General features: G+C 52.5%; 1 protein-coding gene across 2 annotated transcripts in view; it reads left to right on the top strand.

Annotated features, from left to right (window-relative positions):
• The first annotated feature begins 8,887 nt into the window (after nucleotides 1–8,887).
• Nucleotides 8,888–17,704, top strand: part of RFX1 (regulatory factor X1) — a 29,091-nt gene continuing 20,274 nt past the window's right edge. The window contains exons 1-2 of one of the 2 annotated variants that reach the window (XM_079116335.1): nucleotides 8,888–9,255; nucleotides 16,597–16,954. In XM_079116335.1, the coding sequence (XP_078972461.1) occupies nucleotides 16,645–16,954 (310 nt within the window). In that variant the 5' untranslated portion in view covers nucleotides 8,888–9,255; nucleotides 16,597–16,644. The remainder of the gene's footprint in view (nucleotides 9,256–16,596; nucleotides 16,955–17,704) is intronic. The other variant, XM_079116336.1, reaches the window with a different exon arrangement.

Here is a 17,704-nt window from a genome sequence, read left to right as displayed (position 1 = left end):
TCATCCATTTGCCTGCAAATGCCATAATTTTATTATTCTTTATGGCTGAGTAATATTCCACTGTATATATATACCGCGGTCTCTTTTATCCATTCATCAATTGAAGGACATCTAAGTTGGTTCCATAATCTGGCTATAGTGAATTGAGCAGCTATGAATATTGATGTGGCTGTATCTCTGTGGTATGCTGATTTTAAGTCCTTTGGGTATAGGCCAAGAAGTGGGATAGCTGGGTCAAATGGTGGTTCCATTCCAAGCTTTCTGAGGAGTCTCCACACTGCTTTCCAGAGTGGCTGCACTAATTTGCAACCCCACCAGCAATGTATGAGTGTACCTTTTCCCCCTCATCCTCTCCAACACCTATTGTTGCTTGTATTCTTGATAATCGCCATTCTAATTGGGGTGAGATGGAATCTTAGGGTAGTTTTGATTTGCATTTCTCTTATTACTAGAGATGGTGAACATTTTTTCATATATCTGTTGATTGCTTGTACATCTTCTTCTGTGAAGTGTCTGTTCATATCCCTAAGCCCATTTGTTGATTGGGTTATTTGTATTCTTTGGTAGAGTTTTTTGAGTTCTTTATAGATTCTGGAAATTAGTGCTCTATCTGAAGTATGAGTGGAAAAGATTTTCTCCCACTCTGTAGGCTCTCTCTTCGCATTGCTGATAGTTTCCTTTGCTGAGAGAAAACTATTTAGTTTGAATCTATCCCAGTTATTGATTCTTGCTTTTATTTCTTGTGCTATGGGAGTCCCGTTAAGGAAGTCTGATCCTAAGCCAACAAGGTGAAGATTTGGATCTACTTTTTCTTCTATAAGATGCAGGGTCTCTGGTCTGATTTCAAGGTCCTTGATCCATTGTGAGTTGAGTTTCGTACAGGGTGAGAGATAGGGGTTTAGTCTCATTCTGCCAAAATCTCCTTTTCTTTTTTCTTGCTTTTTCTCCTATACTGGGGATGGATCCCAGGGCCTTACCCATGCTAAGCAAGTGCTCCATCACTGAGCTGCCTCCCCAACCTTTTTAATTTTATTTTGAGACAGGGTCTTTCTAAGTGGCTGAGGCTGGCCTCAAACTTGTGATCCTCTTGCCTCAGCCTCCAGAGTAGCAGGGATTACAGGTGTATGCCACCATGCCCAGCCTGAAATTTGTTTTTAGACTTGTTTTAGAGCAATAGGCCAGGATAACTTCCTTTCAGATGATGGAAATGTCTTCTATCGGTTTTTTCAAATTCTGTAGTTACTAGCTGTATTTGGCTACTGAATGTAAGTGAAGAACCAAACTGCTAATTTTCATTCTAGTTACTTGTAGTTTATTTGTTTTTGGGGTGCTGGGGATGGAACCCAGGGCCTCACACATGCCTGGCCAGTGCTCTACCACTGAGTTACACCCCAGCCCACTTGTAATTTTAATAGCCACATAGGGCTAACCACGACCATATTGAACAGTTTTACAGATTTTAAAATCTGGTTTTCTGACCCAAAGACATCTCATCTCTATTCTTGACTTCCTGTTTGGTCCACAGCCTATTGCAATCTGATACTGCCCCTCAAATACCAATGAGCTCAAGTCTCCCCAACTCCCCAGCTTCCTCCCAACTCCAGCACACCTGTTCGTCCAGGCAAAGCCACACCTGGTTCACATTCACCCTTCCATTTAAGGTCTCAGACCCCTTCCCTTTCCTACTCTTTAAAAAAAAATTTTTTTTAGATATTGATAGACTTATTTTATTCATTTATTTCTACGTGGTGCTGAGACTCGAACCCCATGCCTCACGCGTACTAGGCAAGTGCTCTACCGCTGAGCCACAGCCCCGGCCCCCCTTCCCCAATCTTTGCCAGCTCATTAATGCAAGTTCCTGCACAAAGAGCCTTCAACAGTATGATGCATTATTATCATCAACATCATCATCACTAGTTTTTTTGGTTTATCCAAAAAAACATTATCATTATCCTGATAATTATTATTCATCATTATCCTGATGAATCCAGGGCGGGTGTATAGGCAAGGGCTCTACCACTGAGCCCCACCCCTCGGCTGGGATGTAGCATTTTGGATGTTGGTAGGGGAATGCTGCAATAGATCTTGTCTGTATCTGTTTAGCTGAGTGTGACATTGTGATTTTGTGTTGTTGCTTTTCTTTTTTTTTTTTTTTTGACAGAGCAATTATTACTTCCTTTAACTTCCTGCAAAAATCCTGCTTCCTAACCAACTTAGTGAGACCCTGTCTCAAAAACATAAATCAATTTTTAAAAAACTGGGGATGAAATTCAGTGAAGAAGCGCCCCTGGGTTCAATTCCCAATACCAAAATGAATTAATAAATAAAATCAAATAAATAAATTAAATCAGTGAAAAGAAGACCAGTAGAGCTGAGGTAGGAGAAGAGGGGGTGGGAACTGAAAGGGAGCAAATTTAATTCCATACGTGCATGAGTTTCTCGAAATGAACCCAACTAGTTATTATGTAGAACTCTAATACACCAATAAAAGAAAAAAAAATTACAGGACTACAAAGGTATGAAGCAAATATGGCATAATGTGAAGATCTTACAAACCTGTCTTTTATTCTTATCTATATGTTTGAAATAGTTTATAATAAGTTTAGAAAAGAAAAAAACAGAAAAAGGAGGAGGAAGAGGTCTAGGAAGAAGCCTGTTCAGATGTGACAGCTGGAGGTCTTGTAGCCACAAAAGAGGCCGACGAGACACTGGGGTGGGACAGCAGAGAAGGGGAGCCCATCTGGCAGGTGTCAGTTAGGTGCGGTGTCCACAGAACCTCAAACCTGTCCTCCCTTTAGACTGCTCTGACATAATAAATGTCCTTATTATAGAAAAAAAAAAATGGAGTTGCCTCTCCAGTCTGGAGTTGTGGCCCAGTGGTAGAGCGCTTGCCTAGCACGTGTGAGGAGGCCCTGGGCTGGATTTTCAGCACTGCATAAAAGTAAATAAATAAAGGTATCGATCGTGTCCATCTACAACTAAAAATATTTGTCGGAAAAAGTTGCTTCTCTGCAGAAAGGCAGAAATAAAACACAGACCGAGACGTGTTCCTGGAGATAGCAAATGCAGCAAGCATTTCCCCTCCAAGCCCAGCCACTTAGGAAACAACTCTCAGGTTCTCTTCTGATTTTAAATCTCTATGCATCCCTTTCTGCTCCAGCTCTTCCTTCAGGTAGAATGAAGAAGTTCCTCCAGTAGGTCTTTTGTTCGTTTGGTTTTTGAGATAAGGCCTTCCTATCTCAGGCTAGCCTCAAACTCCTGGGCTCAAGGGATCCTCCTGCCTCAGCCTCCCAAGTAGCTGTGCCCACAGATACGCCACCTCTGGCCAAGCTCAGACAGCCTCCTCTCATCAAGCCTGTTTGTGGTCATGTTTGGGCAGGCGTCCTCTGACACTCATCCTACCGACAGGGATATGTCTGGACACTACTGATCTTGTACCTAATTTGAAAAGTTTGTTAGAAGAACCAGCTTGAGGGCTGGGATGTGGCTCGGTGGTGGAGCGCTTGCCTAGCACGCGTGGGGGCCAGGGTTCGATCCTCAGCATCGCATGTAAACAAGTGAAATGCAAGGTCCATTGACAACTAAAAAAAACTTATAAAAAGAACCAGCTTGACAAAAATTCACTGCACTTCATGTATAACAAGCAGAAAGGCTGTCTTCTCTGATGAATCGTCCCAGAAAGGAAGGTGGCGTCAATTCGTGTAACGCCCTGTGTGGGGTTCCTCCCTAAGGACTCACCTGAACATGAGTGGTTGTTAAATGTCCCTCCTCCCTGAGCACACGTGCATGGAGCCCTCTCCCTGTCACCGGCTTAGGAAATCGGGTTGCCATTGTTTTGAAGAGCCATGTGGCTGTCACTTGTCTGCTCTGCCATTTGGTTTCCTCTTCTGAGGACAGAACCCAGAGTCCCGGGCACGCTAGGCAAGGGCGCTGCCACCGAGCTACATCCCAGTCCCTGCCCCCACCACGCAGAAATTTTTTTGAGACCTGGTCATAACTATGTGCCCAGGCTGGCCTGGAACTCGTGATCCTCTTTCTTCAGCAGCCGTGCTTTTTATTTTTTATTTTTATTTTTAGTACCCGAGATTGAACCCAGGGGCACTCAAACACTGAGCCACATCCCCGGCCCTTTTTTATATTTTATTTAGAGGCAGAGTCTCACTGAATTGCTCAGGGCCTCACTGAGTTGCTGAGGCTGGCTTTAAATTCTTGATCCTCCTGCCTCAGCCTCCCGAGCTGCTGGGATTACAGGCTGGGCCACTGCAACCAGCTAGGGCCGGGGTTCTCCACTGTGGACGCATTTGACCTCCAGGACATCTTTGTTCGTCACAGCTGGGGTGGGTGGGAGGGCCACTGGCTCAACGTGGAACAGCAGGCAGGACAACCCAGGCCACAAAGAGTGATTTGACCCAAAATATCCATGGTGTCACCTGCCCCCACTGTCCTTCCAGTGACTTGTTAGAGAGACTGGGACAACAGTCCTGTGTGCCGCCCCACCTTCTGGATTTGTCTGTTGCTTCCTGATGTTGTCCTTTAACTGATTCCTCTACCCCCTCCATTTCCCGTAATCTGGAGGTTAGAGTGACAGATCGATGGGTGTCTCTCTGGGACAGATGTGTCCTTGGGGAAGCTGTGAACTTCCCTTGGATCATAGCAGGAGGCCCGCCAGGCTCGCTGGTCCTTCTGGTGTGACACGGAGACTCACCTCAGCGAATGCTGGGGACAGTCTGCTCCTGTACCCGGCAAGCCCTGCTGCGGCCACTCCCCGTGCCCTGAGCACACTGCTCCCTTGTCCATATCATCTTACCTGATCTTTTAGAGCCACGGGTGATGGCTGCTCAAATCAGTGGCTCACTGCTGTTGCAAACATGGTGATTCTCTAGTTCTCGCTTTCCTTCCATTTTTCTTTAAGCCGGCACTCTCCTTGAGCAAACGTTTTGGTGCCCATGTACAGGGAAGGCGACACCATACTTAAATCCTTACTTTTATTTACCAGTGTTTCCAGGAGGGAATCGGTGGAGAGGCATTTCCAATGGCATAACAAGGCAAGTGTGTGTTTGTGGCTCGGCGGGGATTGAGCCTAGAGGTGCTTCAGCACTGAGCCACATCCCCAGCCCTTTTTATTTTTTGAGACTGAGCTCGCTAAGTTGCTTAGGGCCTCGCTACATTGCTGAGGCTGGCCTCGAACTGGCAAACCTCCTGCCTCAGCCTCCCGAGTTGGATTACTTGGCCAGTGCAAGTGTATTTTTAAACTACTATTTATTTAGTTCTTGATTTTAAGATAATCTTGCTATGTTGCTGGGATTGGTTTTCAATTTGTGAACTTACATGATTCTTCTGCCTCACCTTCCTGAGCAAGCAGGGACTACAGGTGCATGTCACCGGGGCTAGTTTTTTGTTTTGTTTTAATGCAGAGGTACTTTATCCCCAGACCTTTTTCTAAATTTTGAGACAGGGTCTCACTGAGTTGCTTAGACCTCAATAAGTTGCTGAGGCTGGCCTTGAACTTGTGATCCTCCTGCCTCAGCCTCCTGAGTCACTTGGATTACAGGCATATGACACTGTGTCCACTCATGCCTAGCTCTTTGACTTTGAAATGGAGGGATGGAGAGTTCAGTGGTTTTCACATTTCTGTACTTACACAATTGCTATCAGAGACGAAGATTATCTGGAGCTCCCCTTTGGCATTCCCTGCCATGGACTTAGACGGAATCTTTTCTCGCCTCCCGCCCCCCTCCCCCACCAGGGCCTCGCACCTCCTAGGGAAGCACTCCACCACTGAGCTACATGCCCAGCCCTTTATAGTTTTGATTTTGAGACAGGATCTCCCTAAGTTGCCCAGGCTGACCTCAAACTTGTAATCCTCCTGCTTCAGGTTCTGGAGCAGCTGGGATTATAGGCATGTGCTACCTCTGGAATCTTTTGGTTGGAAGAAATGCTCTTGGGGCTTGGCTGTGCCCGTCTTGGGGTTCAGGAGGGATGGGATGTGAAAACAGGTCTTCCAGGTTCCCTCCCTGACATCAAAGACCCCATGGCTGGTCGTGGCACCTGGACCGTCTCACAGCAGCAGCTGTGAGGGCTGAGTGAACTGTCGCCACCTGGGGTTTATTCCTGGGTGCCTCCCTCCTGGAGGAGTTGCTGATTCTTGGGGGACCTGACCAGGATAAGGCTCAGCTGGCACTTCCAGGAAGACCGAGGCTACTGCTGCTTTTTCTCTCCTATTTAGGGTCACACCCAGGGCACTGGGAAGTCCCAAGAAGGAAGATGGGCCGACCGGGCTCTGCCGCCTCCAGCCCGGGGATCCTGGGGGGAGCTACTTCCCTCCCCTGAGCCTCCATTGCTCATCTGTCAGGTGGGGGATGTTTCACTTTGCTGGGTTGTTGGAGGTTTCCCGTGAAATAACCTGGCCAGTGTTAACTCTGATCTCATTGCCAGATGCTTCAGCCAGATGTTCCCGCCCGGCGCCTCTGCAGTTCCGTCCACCTGGGTTTTGTGGGGTTCGCTTTTCTTACCACTCAGGCTCACCCCGAGGAACTTCTCAGGTTACTTGCTATGGCTGCATCCCCTTTTTTTTTCCCCCCTCCACCTTCTTATGCTGTTTTTGAAGCCAATGTGGACCTGCTTTATTTAGTAATCTCATTGCTTATCATGTCTCTCTTACTAGAGCGCAAAGTCAACAGACTACTCTGTTTTCTCCACTTTTACAACCTGGGGCCTTGCGCCCAGGACACAGAATGTTGGCTGGTATAGGAAACAGACTCAGAGAGGTAGAGCCACTTTCTCAATGTCACACAGCAGCGCTGGGCTTACAATCTCCAAGCTCTCAGCTTTTTTGTCCTCCCTCCTCTGCCTCCAGGGGGATGAGGGTATAAAATTCAAGGAGGTGCCAAACAACCGAGTCATCAAAATAATTAATGTTAAAAGAACACGAATAAATGCGAAACTAAAAATTATGATGATCAAAATAGATAAAAAATACCATTTGGCTTGGGAGTGAAATGTAGTTCAGTGGTAGAAAGGTAGTGTGAGTCTTGGGTTCAATCTCCAGCCCCCCCCCCCAAAAAAAAAAAAGAATTAAAATATTGTAAAAACAAATTTTGCAGGGCGTGGTGGTGCAGGCCTGCAATCCCAGCAGCTTGGGAGGCTGAGACCGGGAGGATCACGGGTTCAAAGCCAGCCTCAGCAATGTTGAGGCGCTAAGCAACTCAGTGAGACCCTGTCTCTAAATAAAATACAAAATGGGGCTGGGGAGGTGGCTCAGTGGTGGAGTGCCCGAGTTCAATCCCTGGTACCCAAAAATAAATACATACATACCTACATACATTTTATTGAGTATGTTTAACACCCAACATGATGTTATAAGATACACAGGTACCCACTAATCAATCCCACCTACTCAGGAAGCTGAGGAAGGGGGATTGCAAGTTCGAGGCGGGCCTGGGTAACTTAGTGAAACCCTGTCTCAAAGTGAAATACAAAGTGGATGTAGCGGATAAAAGCGGTTGTAGTTAGGTGGTAGAGCAACCCTGGATTCAATCCAGAGTTCCACAAAAACAAACAAAACAGAAACAAAACACCTCCTCAGCAAGAAAACCAAGCCAAAAAAACGGCCTAAGATTCATAGACAGAATATACTAAAATGGTTACTATACAGGAACAAATTAACATATTCATCATCTCACGAAGGTACCCATTTTTCCCTCCTGTGGTAAGAGCAGCTATAATCGACTCATTTAGAAAAATCGTGAATGCAAGGGCTCGGGGTATGTAACTCCGTGGTGGAGAGCCTCCTCGCACACGGGAGGGTGTGGGTTCGATCCCCAGCGCCGGTGACCTAAAAAAAAAAGTCAAAGCAAGATCTGATGCTGCGCTTGCGAGACTCACCTCATCCCTAATCCCAGCGCCGAAGGATCCTGCCTTTATTTAACATTTTGATATTTTGCTCATCATGGATCATTTTCCCAATTAATTTTGATATTTAAAAACGACTGCCTTAGGACATCGTGCACCCTCCGACGGAGGGGCTGCGCGTGGGCGCTCGCCCCCGCCCGGGCTCGGGTCTCAGCCTCTCCTCCCGCTGCACCCGCGGGTCTCCGGGGGCCCTGAGGCGCCGCGTCCCGGCGGCCCGGCTGCGTGCGTGGAGCCCTTCGGGCGACCCGAGCTTCTCGGAGAGCGGCTGCCCGCTGACCTTTGCTTATCGCCCGCGGCGGGATCAGCTAATTAAGTCCCCCGCCTTCGGGAGACCTTTCCCAGGGCGGCCGCGCCGCCTGAGCGGCGGAGATAGCCGCGGTCGCCTGGCCAGCGTGACCTTTCCCGGCCCGGTGGGGCGGGGAGGCTGCAGAGGACCGTGTCGCTCGGTGTCTGGGACCTGAGCTCGAAGCCCGCCTGCACTGTCCACTTCCACGCCACCCTCTTAGGGCGGCGGACAGTGGGGAAAGAGCGCCGTGATGTCATCGAACCCCGAGCCCAGCCTCCGCCGCTGACGTCACAGAGGGGCCGCGTGCGTCACTGCATTCCGCCCGTGACGTCAGTGCGAGAGGCCAGAAACTGGCCCACCGTGAGAGGGAGAAGTGCGAAGGAAATCTTTCCTTTCTAGGCTTTTTTATTTGGTAAGTCATTTGAGGTTCGTGAGAGGACTACAACTCCCAATCGGCCTTGCGTGTCGCGCACGCGCACGACTTCCAACCAGAGAGCGCGGGCAAACCTTTGGGCTAGATCGACATCCCTCTAGTCGAACCAGAAGGCAGGTTTTATAGCCTCAAACCAATCCCGGCTTCACAGATCCCACCCCTTTATTCTTAGCCCGCTGCTTCCTTGCGGGAGTGACGGGCTCCGCTGCCTTTAAGGGTTCACTTTCCTTTGAGGGACATTCATACTGATAAATCAGAGTGCCGGGAAGTCGAGGGGGCGTTGAATAGCGTGGCTAGGGACCAATAGCTTATCGGAAGGCCCTGGTGCCGTCCAATCACTTCTCCCGGCACCGCCAATCACTCTGGGCCCGGCCCCTGCGCGTGACGTAAGTAGGGTGGGTAGCAACAGTTGCCCCGGTGAGGGAAACGGAGGCGCCATAGCCACGGTAGTCGTGGCGACCAAGCAACCCGGCAACGCGAGTCAACAACAACAACCGCCCGGTCGACCCCCACCCCCACCCCCCCAGCGCGGCCTGGGGACCCTGGCACGTTCCGTCCCCCTCCCAACATCGCCTCTGAGACCTCCGAGAAGCCTTTCCGCGGACAGAAGTGGGGAGAAGCCGAGGTAACCGGGACAGCCCAGGGTGGCTGGCCGGGCCAGGGCAGGCGGTGGGGCCCGGGCGGCGGGTGTCGCTGTTATCACAGTCCAGGGGGAAGGGGCAGGCGGTCAAAATGGCGGCGGCGACTGTCGGGACCGTGGGGGAGGGGGCCTGGGCCCGGCTGGGGCGACACCACCCGCCCCCCAGCCCCGCGGCCCGTCCCCTGCGAGGGGCGGGCGTTCGCAGGCCCGCGGCGAGTGGAGGTCGACCGGCCCGGGCGGGGGGCTTTTATATGTCGGGAGGTGCGAAGGGGCGGGCCTAGAGAAGTCGAGCCAATCGGAGCAAGAGAGGGATGAGGCGGGGCGAAGGTGGGTGGGCGGGGCTGGACGGCCCCCCACCCTCGGGAACCGGGTGGGGCAGCCACCGCCCGGGTTGTCCTGATCTCAGAAGCTATGTGAGGCAGCCTGTGCCGCGTCCCTTTCGAGCCCGGTAGTTATCCCCTGGATTCCGAACTTGGACAAGTGCCTGCCCCATCTGAGGCCTCAGTTTTACAACCTATGAAATGGGGAGAATCGCTACTCTCTCCCCTTTTCTACATCACAGGGACTTCCAGTTCCTTCCAGGAATTTCTTTACAGCTCACCCTTGAAACTTTACCTCTGTCTGCCGTTTCTGAATATGGTCGGACAGATGAACTGTTGGCTGGTCTTGATTTCAGCACTGCCCTCCACTCGTCCACCTGCCTTTTTCTCTCTGGCAGGAGTGAGGAGGTGACAGTTTCACCGAGAAATTGTGGGCCAGGAGTAGATTTGGCTTCAGTCTGGAGGATTTAGTTTGCAGAAATCGAAGCCCATGGCAGGGAAGAGGGGTTGTGAGGCACATCTTTAGAGGAACTGAAACTTTGTTGCTTCTCTCTCAGCTGCTGTCTTAGTTCTGGTCCCTGGTCTGGGGACCTCCTTCCTGGAGATGGGACTTTTCCTAGCTGCCGTACCCATCAATGTGTTCCCTTCTGGATATGGGGAGGCAAATGGCGGCCGAGGAAGTTTCTTAGATTCCTTAAGCCACTTCTCTTGGCCAGACACATGTTTTTGTGTCAAGTTTGTATCAACAGGGTCACATGTCATGAGGAGGTACCAGCCTCCAGAGCCACGTGGCCAGGAGCCGGCACAGCGGTCAGAGGGAAGGGGAAGCAGTCCACATTTGTTAGAGGAGAATCTTTGCAACTGCTTTTTGGGGCAAGAAGATCCGCCAACTTGGGAAAGATTTTTTTTCTCTAAGTAGCCAGCCAGGCCAAGTCTGTTTTGCTTATTCTCTGTCTTGCTTTTGAACTTGAGGTTGGTGTGCAGACTGCAGCCCTTTTCTTTTAAATCAGTCAGTAAACTGCAAGGAAAAGAATCGTTTCAGGCATTCCCCCACGTATTTGGGATTCTGCTGGTGGGTGGGTAGGGGTCTCACTTCTTCAGGGGCTTTATCTGGCTTAGGCCCCCTTTGGAGAGGAGAGGCAAGGCTTTTTGAAAGTTAAGACGTTGTGTAGCCATAAGTGTTCACTTCTGTGGTGGCCAGAAGCTTAATTCCCTTAAAAAAGAAAGAGAGAAAGAAAGTTAAGAGAGATAGAGATTAATTTTCAGTAAGACCCTAGAAATACCAAGTTGCCGAGAAAGATTGTGAGCACCTCCTAGGAAACTCGTCTTTGCACAGTGATGGTACCGATACCAGTGATTTTGATTGGTGATGGGCCTGAGCCTAGGTCGTTTAACTCAGGACCTAGCCAAATGGGCTTGACTTGGTTTACTTGTCCTTGAAACCATCCGTTTCTCGCCGCGTGCTCTTGGTGAGTTGGCTTACCTTCTCTGGGCCTTAGTTTCCTCTCCTCTGAGCTGGGGGCAGTGATCATTTCAACCTCACATTACTGTGCTCTGGATCCCATAATCTGATGCACGTTGAGCATCGAGTGCGTAGTGATCGCCCGGACTGTTGGGCTCTGCTGTCATTATGATGATTGTCACTTCCTGCCCAGCCCTCAGAATTAACCGTTGGTATTTATTTTTATCATGTTGAATTGAGGGAGAGCACAGTGGCTTTGAAGGCTGACTGGCTCGCCGGCTATGTGATGAGGGCTCCAGGAAGCTGGACACGAGGACTCTGACTTCTGGCAGGACAGTGTTACTCCCCATGCTCTTCGGTGGCCTTTCTCTGGCCTTGGAAGAGTAGCCAGAGGGAAACTTATCCCTGGGCCTGGGCCTGGTCTCAGACTCTGTCTCGGGCATTCCAGGCTGAGTGAGCAGGGGGTGTGGGAGCGTGGCTCAGGTAGGGGCCTGGGAGGGTGTCTGGAGGTGCTGTGGCCCCTTCTTCCATCATATGCCCTGCCGCTTGGGGCAGGGGTGGCCACAGCCCCGCCAGGGCTGGCTGTCAGACAGCAGCTGCACAAAGCGAGGTCCTGGTGGGCAAAGAGGTTTCTCCCGTGTGCACTGTGTTCCTAGCTGGGGTGTCTGTACTCATGGGACAGTAAGAGTTGAGCCCCTGGGTGCTGGTGGTGCAGCTCAGTGATTGGGTACTTGCTGGCATGTATGAGGCCCTGTATTCTGACCTCCACACCACACACTTTCCAAGAGTCGAGTCCTCAGTGTGTGCCCACCAGTGCCCTAGGGTCTTGGGAGGAGGATGGGCAAGGCAAGGTCTCCACCCTCGGGGAGCTCACCTTTCCAACTGCAGAGGAAAGAGGAGCTGTGAGTAAGAAAATAAACAAACAGGAACCAGAGTGCCAGGAAGAAAGGCAAATGGGGCGTGTGCTCGAGAGTGCTTGGCAGAGTCCAGGGGTTGCTGAGAGCAGAGGAAGTGACATATGAGCTGAGACCTAAATTATAAGAAAGAACCAGTGGTAGAGGGGAGTGTGGGAAAGCTAGTCAGAAAGAAGAGGTGATGCAAAGGCCCTGAGGCAGGAAGGAGTCCAGAATATTCTTGGACCAAGAATCAGTGTGGCTGGCACATCTGGATTGAAAAAACAGGGACAGGAGGGACCAGATTTTTCAGGGCCCTATAGGCCATGGGAAGGACTCTGAATTTTATTTATTCCCTATGACTTGGAGCTTTGGCAGCTTTTGAGCAGAAGTATGACATAATAGGAATTGTGTTTTTAAGGGATTCTGTAGACTATAGAGGCAAAAGCAAGGACAGGAATTTCAGGGGTCCAGTCAAAAGTGACAGCAACTCCAGGTGGCACAGTGTTGATGGGGTTGAGATACATACCTAACCTTAGCATGTGTTTTGGGGAAATGATTGACAGTAAACTAATTAGATATAGAGGATAAAGAAGGCATGCATCATTACATTTATTGTCCTACCCCCTGCAGATTCATTCTTGAAGCCACTCTACAAAGGTAACCATGATACATGCCACTTGGTTAGAGTCTGGCACCTGTAACAGGGCTCAGCACACTGGGACCTGGTGCCTGGTTTTGTATGGCTGGTGAGCTAAGAGTCATCTTTACATTTAAAAATTGTTATTTATTTATTTTTTATTTTTTTATTTTTTTTTTTTTTGTGGTGCTGGGATTTGATTTTTATATTTTTAAATGACTGGGAAAGATCCAAAGAAGAATATTTTGTGACATGAATATTTTACGACACAAAAATTGTATGAAATTAAAATCTCAGTGGCTAGAAATAAAGTTCTATTGGCACACTGCCTGCTCATTTGTTTACCAATTGTTTACAGAGACTTTTGCACACAGTGGCAGAGTTGAGTAGTTGCAACAGATGCTCTCTGCCCCCAGAAGTCAAAATATTTTCTGTCTGGCCCTTTATAGAAGTTTGCATGATCTAAAGTAATTGGTTCAGATATTCTCCAAAAATCGGCTGTTAGATTTGAAGGAAGGTGCAGCCACTGATGCTTTTATTGGCAGATTCATTGCCAAGGGGTAGGTTGCTTAGCAGTTCCCGTGTTTGATGTGCCACGTGTCATAAGGATGCTCACATGTATGGGGAATGCCACATGCTCTGTAGATGTGTATGATGGATCTGTGGATGTGTATGATGTGTAGATGTGTATGATGCATCCCCCTCTGTAGGGACGCAGGCTCTCAGCCCTCATCAGTGCCTCTCCAGGGAGGAGGCCTGCAGGTTTTGTGTCCTTAGGAGGAAAAGGCACCAGCAGGTGTGGAGCTTTTAAAGCCCTTTCCTTGTGGGAGCATGCCAGCTTTCCCAGGGCTGGGGAAGCCTAGACCAGCGTGTAAGAGTGACCCCAGGACCACTTGCCCTAGAAGCATCTGGGTGGCCAGCTAAGACAGATTCCAGAGCCTTCTCAGACTGGGTGATGGGGCCCAGGAATCTGCATTGTAACCAGGTCCCCAGGGGATACTGATAATGGTAAAGTTGGCTTACCCTGTGCCTCCTTCCAAGAGCTTGAGGGTTGTTTCTGCCTCCTCCTACATCTGTCCCCACAGGCCTGAATATTTGTTGAGCTCGTAATAATCGTAATAGCACCTGTCGCTTATTTGTGCTCCCTGGGGGGCGAACCGATCTCATTGGATCCTTGCTGCGGCACTGTGACTCAGGCAGTCCCATCATCCCCAGGTGACAGATGGGCACACTGGGCTCCAGAAGAATGTTAGTGAACGTCTGAGTTGAAACAGCGCCAGGGCTCACGTCGAGTGGGTGTGACAGCAGGCAGACGGGCTGATGGGCTCCTGGGACCCCCGTGCCTGGGCTGGGCCAGATTTGGGCCCCCTGGTGCGAGGAGCCCCAGGAGGCAGCCTGTAACACCGGGAAAAGTACCTTCCTCCAGCCCCTGCCCGCCCTCAGCTCACCGTGTGTGGCAGGCGGCGGCCTCTCCTCTGCAGGCAGATTTTCCTGCTGCCCAGGGCCCTGGCAGGGGAGCCAGGGCTGGCTGCCCTCTGCCCCACTGGGCAGGAAAGCCCAAGATAGCTCCCACTGTCTGAATGGGGGCCGTTCCACCCATCTCTGCCCTCGTCCAAGAATGACCAGGCCAGCAGAGAAGCTGTCTCCAGGGCTCTGCCAGAGTGGCCTGCGGGTCCTCTGTCCTCTGCTGAGCCACTCCCCAAGTGGCAAGCAGAAGCCCCGGTTTCTCCTCAGCAGCGCAGAGCTCTGGCCACAGGAGGGGAGGTGGGCCGGAGGCATCTTGTCTTTCCTCGCCTGTGAAAGGGCCGGGCTGGGCCGTGGAGCTCACCTGTAACCCCAGCTCTTCTGGAAGCTGGGCAGGAGGACTGCAAGTTCAGGGCCAGCCTGTCTCGAAATTAAATGAGAAAGGAAAATGGGCCGAGACTTCACTCGGTGGTAGGCGCTCGCCTAGTGCGCACGCGGCCCTGGTTCCATCCCAGCAGCAAAACCACCATGAAACACCAGGGGCCATTTCCCAGGCACTTTCCCTCCCTCCCTCCTTCCTTCCCTCCCTCCTGGTGGAACCCAGGGCCTGGCACGTGCTAGGTAAGCGCTTGACCACTGAGCTGCATCCCCCGGGCCTCACGGCCTGTCTGATGTGCCAGACCCTTGGCCAGCCGTTGCCCACACGCCCCGACCGGACTTGCCAGTTGCCCTGCATGGTTAGGCCTGATGCTGTCCCATTTCGTAGGTGGGGAAGCAGAGGCCTTTCCCCCAGGCCGCACAGCCAGGAAGTGGCCGCGGTCCATCGCTCGTCCCGCCGGGTGCAGGGCTCCGTTCTCCCTGCCTTACTGGACACTTGCTGAGTTTGGCATCAGAAGTGCAGCACCGAGGTCCCGGGACAGGGAGGACGGGCTGCAGGCAGAACAGGGTCTCCGCTGCCCACTTGCCTCCTGTGGGCGCTCGGGCGGCTCCCCGTGCTTCTGCTCTGACTGGGCCTCGGCAGGTGGCGTGGGCTCTGAGGCTGGTGCTTAGGTGTCTGTGGGAGAAACAGGAAGACGCCGCACCTGGCTGGCAGCTCGGGCGCCTTCTGGGATCAGAGACCTGCTTCAGCTCCCCGGCAACTCCACCGGGAGGCCCCCAGCAGTCTACCCAGCCTCTCTTTTGCACAGTGGGCATGACCCGTCCCCGCCCAGGGCTGCCGGGCGGTACGCAGTGGCTCTTGTTTTGCTTGCTCTGTCCCCTAGGACATCCCACTCTGGTCACCCTGCAGCTGGTGGGCTGCCTATGGATGCCGCATGGCACTAGGTGCTAGAGGTCCCTGCAGACGAGCCGTGTGCTTTCAGACACTGAGCTGCGAGCAGAGTGCTCAGGCTTGAATGTCTCCAGGCCGGGCCTCGAAGGTGCCAGGCCCAGCCTCTCCTGTTGACCATTTGTTTCGCTGTCCCTCAAACACTCAGGGGCTGGAGATGGGACCCCTGAGCCTTCTGCCCTTCCCTACTGAGGTGGGGCTGAGCAGGAGAGAGGCAGGCCTGGCCCAGCACCCAGAAGAGGGCCCATGACCTTTAGCAGCCAGAAAAGCTGCCTCTGGTGCCCGGCCAATCCTGCCCGCTTTTGAGGTCCGCAGTGGCTGCTCTGCCTGCGCCTCCTGGTCGCCCCCAGCCTCAGAAGGGCACTTGCACCCAGCTTGAGCTCAAAGATCCATAACTGCCCCTGGGCAGAGGGCCCTAAGGCCTCTGTGGCCACAAGCAGCTCAGGGGGCACATTTTGGACTTGAACATTTTCCCATGTCTGACACCAAACTGGGAATAAGACTCAGCTGAGAATCCCAGTCCCAAATGGCGGGTACATAGGATTGGCACCTGCTGGCCCAGAGACAGCATGGTAAGTCTCCCTGACTTACCAGCTTAGCACTCAGAATATTCTGCTTCAAACCCAGCCCTGTCACTCCTGCTGTGTGGCCCAGGGCAAGTGCCTTACCCTCTCTGAACTTCAGCAACTCATCTAGCAGACTGAACCTAAACCCAGACATGGTTGTTGCAATGTTAAAAATGAAACGACGTAAGGGAAGCTCCCAGCAGTGTCCAGCTAGCAGGAGCCCCTAAAAGATGCCCAGAACAAGGGAAAGAAGGAAGGATGGGGGCAGCCACTGGGACTTGCTGGTCCTGCCCTGTGAGAGCTGCAGTGTGGCGTCTGAGCCAGTGCACAGAGCCACCAGACGGCCTCGGCTCTTCCTGGTTAGGGAGCCTGACCTGACGTGGACATGTGGGGTCCAGCAGGTGCCCGGAGCTGGAAAGCAGGATGTGGGCCAGGGTGCGTGGAGGAACTCGGGACGGGGTCTGCCTGTCCTCCCAGCGCCCCTGCAGTCGAGGGTCCCTTCTGTCTGGCCGCCAGCCTCAGGATTTAATTAAGTTAGTGACGAACTCGCTGCATCTCTAGGGAGCCAGGAGCTGTCCCTGCTGCGGATTAATTCTTGTTTTTCCTCCTCCTTTTTTTTTTTTTCCTCTCTTCCCCTCCTTCTTTCTTCCCAAGGAAGAGAAAAAAAAAAGCCTTATTTATTCTCATTTTCCCACTGTTGGCATGGCAACACCGGCGTACGTTACCGAGCTCCAGGCAGCCCCACAAGCATCCCAGCCACCCCAGGCCCCGCCCCAGCCCCAGCCACCACCACCCCCGGCAGCGCCCCAGCCCCCCCAGACACCCACTGCCTCGGCCGCCCCCCAGCCCCAGTATGTCACCGAGCTGCAGAGCCCCCAGCCCCAGGCGCAGCCACCGGGCAGCCAGAAGCAGTACGTGACGGAGCTCCCCGCCGCCCCAACGCCCTCGCAGCAAACTGGCGCGCCCACCCCGTCCCCTGCGTCTCAGCAGTACATCGTGGTCACTGTCTCCGGTAAGTTTGGTCCTGCGCCTGGACCAGGGAGTCCTGGGAGGAGTCCGGGCCTCGCCTCCTGAGCGTGGAGGCCAGGTACACCCAGCCCTGGGGAGAGGGGCTGTCGGGCAGGAGAGCGCTGATCCCAGAGTCCGCCACCTCCCATCCTGAGTCAGCTGCTGGAGGAGGGGACCCCAGGACTCCAGTGGGAAGCCAGCGCTCGCCAGCCCCCGGCCTCTCTGCCTCCGTCGCCTCACCTGCAAAGGGGTCATCGTGGCTTCTGCAGCGTGCTCACTGGGGAACTGGCCCAGAGCGGGTCCTTGTGTCACCTCCCCTCCCTAAGGAGAGGCTCCAGGGGCTGAGCGGGGCTGTTGGTCTAGCCAGTGTGGCCGAGTGGCCGAGTGTGACCGAGAGCCCCTGTCCCCCGTCCCACCCTGTGGACTTGGAGGAGAGGAGCAGGGCCTTGGGTCATGCTGTCCATAGCTCTGCCCGCCCTCCCTGGTTCCTTCCCCGACCTCCCCAGGCCGAACCCGGGAGGAGGCCCCAGCCAGCACTCCAGCCAGCACTGGGGCCTCCAGCTGCGGGTGGGTTTTGTCTTCAGCTTTTTCTGGGTGTTGCTTCCATTTTTCTTCCATCCTCATCCCGAGCTCAGTTTCAGGCTGTCGTCCGGCATGGGCCGCTGCCCGCTGCCCCATCCCGGGTCGTTGCTCCCAGGAACGTTGGCAGGTTCTGCTCATCTGGCAGTTGAGGGCTTGGTGTCCGTCTTGCCTA

Source organism: Sciurus vulgaris, assembly GCF_902686455.1.
Source record: "Sciurus vulgaris genome assembly, chromosome: 16".
NCBI lineage: Eukaryota > Metazoa > Chordata > Mammalia > Rodentia > Sciuridae > Sciurus > Sciurus vulgaris.
This window is presented reverse-complemented; position numbering and strand designations above follow the sequence as displayed.